General features: G+C 30.4%; 1 protein-coding gene across 1 annotated transcript; it reads left to right on the top strand.

Moving 5' to 3' along the window:
- Positions 1 to 2435: 2435 nt before the first annotated feature.
- LOC145571320 (uncharacterized) lies at positions 2436 to 3305 on the top strand. The gene has a single exon (XM_081630378.1). The coding sequence runs from the start codon at positions 2436 to 2438 to the stop codon at positions 3303 to 3305; it is 870 nt and encodes a 289-aa protein (XP_081486504.1).
- The last annotated feature ends 5181 nt before the right edge of the window (positions 3306 to 8486 follow it).

Here is an 8486-nt window from a genome sequence, read left to right on the forward strand (position 1 = left end):
AAGGTAGCTGCTGTTAAGCAGCTTCTAAAAGATCATAGTGTGGATGTGATTGCTATTCTTGAAACTAAAGTCAAAATTCATAATCAAAATTCTATTCAGAAGAAGTTTGGTAGATTTTGGTCCTGGTACTGTAACTATAATCATGCTGTTAAAGGAAGAATTTGGGTTGGATGGAAAACTGATAAAGTAACTGTTGATGTTTTATCTGATCATGAACAGTTTGTTCATACTCAGATTAGCTCTAAAGATTCACAACATCTTTTTCTGTGTACTTTTGTGTATGTTCTGCATTCAATTCATGATAGAAAACCTTTGTGGCTTGGATTGCAGTCACTTGGGAGTTCTCATGTCCCTTGGATTTATTTGGGAGACTTTAATTCTGTCCTTTGTTCTGAAGATAGGTTTAATGGCAATCCTGTGACTGATGCTGAAGTTAGAGATTTTAAGGATTGTATGGAATCAATGGACTTCACTGAGATTAAGAGTAAAGGCTTTTTTTATTCTTGGTCTAACAAGGGTGAAGGTGCCAGTAGATTTGTTACTAGAATTGATAGGGGCATTGTCAATGAAGCTTGGAGTAATGATTATGGTCAAACTGAAGTCATTTATCTTCCTCCCTCTCTCTCTGATCACTGTCCTCTTTTGTTTGATATTAGCACTGTTGGTCTAGGGAAGGGTAGACCTTTCAGATTTCTTAACTGTCTTTCTGATCATAAAGATTTCCAGCAGATTGTTAAGGATTCTTGGGAGTCCTGTGGACAGCATGATTCCCCAATGCTGTCTGTCTGGAATAAACTAAAGGCTGTTAAACTTGGATTGAAGGCTCTGAATATCAAACATTTTGCTAATGTTACTGAATATTTGGAGCAAGCTCACAGGGATCTTAGTGATATCCAAATGAAGTTGGCTGATGATTGGACCAATATCCAGTTTCAAGCTCTTGAGAATATTGCTATTGATAAAGTGAAACATTGGATGCATATTCAAAGTAGTATCTGCAGGCAAAAATCTAGAATTAAATGGATTAAGCTTGGAGATGCTAACTCTCATTTCTTTTTCTCTGTAATGAAGAAGAGGCAAAATAGGAACATAATTGATTCTATCTATAATAATGAAGGGGTTTTTCTCAGGGATCCTGATCTCATTGCTGTTGAAATCTTGGACTTTTATAAGAATCTTTTAGGTTATGCTGCTTCTTCTCTCCCTGGGGTTGATTTAGCTGTTATGAGAACTGGCCCTCAGCTTGATCAAATTGCTAAGAATTTTCTTATGGCTGAAGTTACTTTCAGTGAGATTGATCTTGCTCTTAAGGGTATTTATAATGATAAAGCTCCTAGAATTGATGGCTTCAATGCTGTCTTTTTCAAAAAGTCTTGGGATATTGTTAAAGCTGATATGTATGCTGTTGTTCTGGATTTCTTTTCTAATGGTCAAATGGCTAGACAATGGAATTGCACTACCATTAATCTTGTTCCTAAAGTTTCTAATCCCTCTTATGTAAAGGAGTATAGACCTATTGCTTGTTGTACTTTAGTCTACAAGCTTATTTCTAAAATTATTACAGCCAGGCTTTCACAGCTTATTGGAGATGTCATTAATGATGCTCAGGCTGGCTTCATTCCTTGTAAGCATATTGGTGATCATATCCTTCTTGCTACTGAGCTTATCAAAGGTTATTCTCATAAGTTCATCACTCCTAGATGTTTACTTAAGGTTGATCTTAGGAAAGCTTATGATTCTGTTGAATGGAGTTTTTTGAGAACTATTCTTGCTGAGTTGGGTTTTCCTAACAAATTCATCTCTTGGATTATGGGTGTGTTACAACTGTCTCTTATTCTATTTTGATCAATGGATACCCTTCTCTTCCCTTTTCTGCTAAAAAGGGTTTGAGGCAAGGAGATCCTATGTCCCCTTTTCTCTTTGTTGTTTGTATGGAATATCTTTCAAGGTGCTTAAAAGTGATGACTGTGAACCCTGATTTCAATTTTCACCCAAGATGTGCAAAGTTGGGGATTACTCATTTGATGTTTGCAGATGATTTACTTCTTTTCTCCAGGGCTGACCTTGTCTCTATTCAGTTGATTTTTCAAGCTTTTCAGAAATTCTCTGGTGCTTCTGGTTTGGTTGCTAATCTGGATAAGAGTGATGTTTATTTTGGAGGGATAAGTGAGCAAGATCAAGTTGAGCTTTAGTCTGTTTTGGGGGTTGCTAGAGGCTCCTTGCCTTTTAGGTACCTGGGTGTTCCTCTTTCTTCTAAAAAGCTTACTATTTCTCGGTGCAAGCCTTTAGTTGAGAGAGTAACTGCTAGGATTGAAGGGTGCGCAGCTAGACATTTGTCTTATGCTGGTAGGCTTCAGTTGATAAAGAGTGTTCTTTTTGGTATCCAAGCTTATTGGTCTTAGATTTTTATTTTACCAAAAAAGATTTTGAGAGAAATGGAGTCAAGATTTAGATGTTTTCTTTGGACTGGGAAATCTAATCCTAGTAAGAAAGCTCTGGTCTCTTGGAAGTTTTTATGCTTGCCTAAGATTTGTGGAGGGTGGAACCTTACCTCTCTTGAAGATTGGAATAAAGCAGCAATCACCAAAGTTCTTTGGGACATTGCTCATAAATCTGATAATCTATTGGTAAAATGGATTCATACATATTATTTCAGCAACAAAGATTTCTGGTCTTCTCCTGTTCCTAACAAATGTTCTTGGGTCTTAAGGAAGATCATGAATTGCAGAATTTTGGTTGATAATGTTTGTGGATGGCCTGGCATTACAGTTAATGGTAAAATGAGCATCAGACAGCTCTACTTTCAGATCAGACCACAAGTTGAGAAAGTGACTTGGAAGAGAATAATCTGCAATAACAGAGCTTCTGCTAAGAGTGTGTTTATCACTTGGTTGGCTATTTGGAATAGATTAGTCACTAAAGATAGACTTACTACTTGGAATATAACCTGTGATCCTTTGTGCTTCTTTTGTGCTAGTACTGCAGAAAATGTTTCTCATTTGTTTTTTGAATGTTCATATTCTGCTAGTATTTGGAACAGAATTTTGCAACTTCTTGGGTTCTGTAGAATTGGGCAGAGATTTGACTCTGAAGTCCTTTGGGTGTTGCAACAAGGTAGAAGAGCTACTGCTAAAGGAAGGTTGCTGCTTATGTGTTTTGTAGAGACTATTCATTGCATCTGGATACAGAGAAATACTTTGATGTTCACTGGAGACTACAAGCCTGCAGATATTGCTTGTAGGGATGTTATTTTTTCTGTTGCTTGTAGATGCATTGATTCTGATAGAAAATATTTGTATGTTTAGGCTTTGCTGTTTGGTGGTTCATTTGGTAGGCTTGTCTGCTAGCTGTTGTTTTTACATAGTGATTGACTTTTTTTGATGTCTGGTCCTTGTTTCCAGAGCCCTTCATAGAAGGTACCTGGAAGCTTGAGTCTAGTTTGTTTTAGGTCCTCCCTAGAACCCTTCCTAGAAGGTGGCTAGGGTGGGTCCTAGAACTGGTGTTTGGGGTGTGTTTTGTCCTGTTTGGGCTTGTGGTGTTCTTTTGGTAGTTATAACTTAGCTTTTGTAAGTTGTAACTCTCTTTCTTTGGTAATAAAATCTTTATTTGCCAAAAAAAAAAAAGTCAAACACAATCAAACAAATCTTTTTAAATTGAATTAAAGTCAAATGCATTCAACCAATCTAATTGAATCAAATGAAGTCAAATACATTCAAAAAAATCTTTTTCAATCACAGTAAAGTCAAGCACATTTAAGAAAAGCTTATTGAATCAAATGAAAGTCAAACACATTCAAACAAAGCTAAGTGAATCAAATGAAAGTCAAATACAATCAAACAAAGCTTTTTGGAAATAAATAAAAGTCAAACATATTCAAACAAAGCTTTTTGAATCAAACGGAAGTCAAACACATTCAATCAAATCTTTTTGAATCAAATAAAAGTCAAACACATTCAAACAAAGCTTTTTGAATCGAATGAATTTCTAATACATTCAACGAAGCTAATCAAATCAAGTTAAAGTAAAACATAAAAAAAAAAAATTTAAATCAAATGAAAGTTAAATCATTCAAACAAATCCTTTTGAATTAAATGAAAGTCAAACACATTCAAACAAAGCTTTTTGAATCAAATGAAATTCAAACAGATTCAAACATATCTTTTTTAATTGAATTAAAGTAAAATGGATTCAACGAATCCAATTGAATTAAATGAAAGTCAAACACATTCAAACAAATCTTTTTGAATCAAAAGAAAGTCAAGCACATTCAAACAAAGCTTTTTGAATCAAGTGAAAGTCAAACACATTCTAACAAAGCTAATTGAATCAAACAAAAGTCTAAACACATTTAAAAAATGCTTATTGAATTAAATGAAAGTCGAACACATTTAAACAAAGCTTTTTGTATTAAGTTAAAGTCAAACACATTCAAACAAAGCTTTTTGAATCAAATGAAAGTTAAACACATTCAAACAAAGCTTTTTGAATCAAATGAAAGTCAAACACATTCAAATAAAGATTTTTAAATCAAATGAAAGTTAACACATTCAAAACAAATCTTTGGAATCGATTTGAAATCAAACACATTCAAACAAAGCTTTTTAAATCAAATGAAAGTCAAACACAATCAAACAAATCTTTTTGAATGAATTAAAGTCAAATGAGTTCAACGAATCTAATTGAATCTAATGAAAGTCAAACACATTTAATTTTTTTTTTTCAATCACAAGAAATCAAGCACATTTGATCAAAGCTTTTTGAATCAAATGAAAGTCAAACACATTCAAACAATGCTTAGTGAATCAAATGAATGTCAAATACATTCATACAAAGCTTTTTGGAATCAATGAAAGTCAAACATATTCAAACAAAGTTTTTTGAATCAAATGAAAGTTAAAACATTCAAACGAATCCTTTTGAATCAAATGAAAGTCAAACACATTCTAACAAATCTTTTTGAATCAAATGAAAATAAAACACATTGAAACAAATCTTTTTGATTCAAATGAAAGTCAAGCACGCACATTGAAACAAAGCTTTTTGAATCAAATGAAATTCAAACACATTCAAACAAAGCTTATTGAATCAAACAAAAGAACACATTGAAACAATTCTTTTTGAATTAAACGAAAGTCAAACACATTTAAACAAAGCTTATTGTATCAAATTAAAGTCAAATATATTCAAACAAAGCCTTTTGAATCAAGTGAAAGTCAAACACATTCAAACAAAGCTTTTTGAATCAAATGAAAGTGAAACATATTCAAATAAAGATTTTTAAATCAAATGAAAGTTAAACACATTCAAACAAAGCTTTTTAAATCAAATGAAAGTCAAACACAATCAAACAAATCTTTTTGTATTGAATTAAAGTAAAATGCATTCAACCAATCTAATTGAATCAAATGAAGTCAAACACATTGAAAAAATCTGTTTCATTCATGGTAAAGTCAAGCACATTTAAAAAAATCTTGATGGATCAAATGAAAGTCAAACACATTCAAACAAAGCTAAGTGAATCAAATGAAAGTCAAATACAATCAAACAAAGCTTTTTGGAAATAAATAGAAGTCAAACATATTCAAACAAAGCTTTTTGAATCAAATGGAAGTCAAACACATTCAATCAAATCTTTTTGAATCAAATGAAAGTCAAACACATTCAAACAAAGCTTTTTGAATCGAATGAATTTCTAATGCATTCAACTAAGCTAATAAAATCAAGTTAAAGTGAAACATAAAAAAAAAATTTAAAACAAATGAAAGTTTAAATATTCAAATAAATCCTTTTAAAACAAATGAAAGTCAAACACATTCAAACAAAGCTTTTTGAATCAAATGAAAGTCAAACACATTCAAACAAAGCTTTTTGAATCGAATGAAAGACAAACACATTCAAACAAAGCCTTTTTGCGTCGAATGAAAGTTTAATGCATTCAACAAACCTTTTTGAATCGAATGAAAGTGAAATGCATTCAACGAAGATAATTGAAGCAAATGAAAATCAATTACATTCAAACAAATCTTTTTGAATCAAAGGAAAGTTAAACACATTCAAACAAAGCTTTTTGAATCAAATAAAAGTCAAACACATTCAAACAAAGATTTTCGAATCAAACAAAAGTCAAACACTTCTAAACAAATTTTTTTTGAATCGATTTAAAATCAAACACATTCAAACAAAGCTTTTTGAAATCAAATGAAGGTCAAACACATTCAAACAAAATTATTTGAATAGAATGAAAGTCAAACACATTAAAACAAAGATTTTGGAATCAAATAAAAGTGAATCAAATTCAAAGAAAGATTTTTGAATCAAATGAAAGTCAATCACATTCAATCAAATCTTTTTGAATCCAATGAAAGTCAAACACATTCAAACAAAGCTTTTTGAATCGAATGAAAGTCAAATCATTCAACAAAGCTTTTTGAATTGAATGAAAGTCAAATGCATTTAACAAAGCTAATTGAATTAAATGAAAGTTAAACACATTCAAACAAAGGTTTTTGAATAAAATGATAGTCAAGTACATTCAAACAAAGCTTTTTAAACCAAATGAAAGTCAAACACATTCTAACAAAGCTAATTGAACCAAATGAAAGTCAAACGCCTTCAAGCAAAGCATTTTGAATTAAATGAAAGTCAAACACATTCAAACAAAGATTTTTGAATCAAATGAAAGTTAAACACATTCAAATAAAGCTTTTGGAATAAAATTATAGTCAAACACATTCAACAAAGCTTTTTAATCGAATTAAAGTCAAATGAATGAAACAAAGCTTTTTGAATCGAATGAAATCGAAATTCATTTAACGAAGCTAATTGAGTCAAATGAAAGTCAAATACATTCAAACAAAACTTTTTGAACCAAAAGAAAGTCAAATAGTTTCAAACAAATCTTTTTGAATCAAATGAAAGTCAAACACATTCAAACAAAGCTTTTAGATCGAATAAAAGTCAAATCTATTCAACGAAGCTAATTAAATCAAATGAAAGTCAAACACATTAAACAAAGCTATTTAAATCAAACGAAAGTTAAACACATTCAAATAAAGCTTTATGAATAGAATGAAAGTCAAATGCATTTAACGAAGCTAATTGAATCAAATGAAAGTCAAACACTATCAAACAAAGCTTTTTGAATTAAATGATAGTTAAAACATTTAAACACATCTTTTTTAATAAAATGAAAGTCAAACACATTCAAACAAGACTTTTTGAATCAATTGAAGTTAAACACATTCAATCAAAGTTTTTTAAATTGATAGAAAGTTAAATGCATTCAAACAAAGCATTTTTGAAACAAATGAAAGTCAAAGAAATTAAAGCAAAGATTTTTTAACTAAATGAAAGTCAATCACATTCAAACAAAGCTTTTTGAATCAAATGAAAGTCAATCACATTCAATCAAAGCTTTTTGAATCCAATGAAAGTCAAACACATTCAAACAAAGCTTTTTGCATCGAATGAAAGTCAAATCATTCAACAAAGATTTTTGAATCGATGAAAGTCCTACACATTCAAACTAATCTTTTTGAATCGAATTAAAGTAAAACACATTCAAACAAACCTTTTTGAATCAAATGAAAGTCAAACACAATCAAACAAAGCTTTTTGAATCGAATGAAAGTCAAACACATTCAAACAAAGGTTTTTGAATCAAATGAAAGTCAAACACATTCAAACAAAGCATTTTGAATCTAGTGAAATTAAATTGCATGCAAGAACGCTAATTGAATAAAATTAAAGTTAAGCACAAACAAACAAAGCTTTTTGAATCAAATTAAAGTTAAAACATTTAAACAAATCATTTTGAATCAAATGAAATTTAAACACATTCAAACAAAGCTTTTGGAATCAAATGATAGTCAAACACATTCAAACGAAGCTTTTTGAATCGAATGAAAGTCAAATGCATTCAAATAAAGCATTTTGAAACGAATAAAACTCTAATGCATTCAACGAAACTAATTGAATCAATTGAAAGTCAAACACATTCAAACAAAGCTTATTTTATCAAATGAAAGTCAAACACATTCAAACAAATGTTTTTGAATCAATTGAAAGTCAAACACATTCAAACAAAGCTTTTTAAGTGAAATGGAAGTCAAATGCATTCAACGAAGCTAATTAAATCAAATGAAAGTAAAAAAAATTCAAACAAAGCTTTTTAAATTAAATTAATGTCAAACAAATTCAAACAAATCTTTTTGTATCAAATGAAAGGCAAACACATTTAAACAAAGCTTTTTGAAGCAAATAAAAGTCAAATACATTCAAACAAAGCTTTTTGAATCAAATGAAAGAGAAACACATTCAAACAAATCTTTTTGAATTAAATTAAAGTCAAATGCATTCAACGAAACTAATTGAATCAAATGAAAGTCAAACACATTTAAACTAATCTTTCTGAAACAAAGAAAAGTCAAGCACATTAAAACAACGCTTTTTGAATCAAATGAAAGTCAAACACATGCAAACAAATC

Source organism: Chenopodium album, chromosome 2, assembly GCF_948465745.1.
Source record: "Chenopodium album chromosome 2, dcCheAlbu1.1, whole genome shotgun sequence".
Taxonomy (NCBI): domain Eukaryota; kingdom Viridiplantae; phylum Streptophyta; class Magnoliopsida; order Caryophyllales; family Amaranthaceae; genus Chenopodium; species Chenopodium album.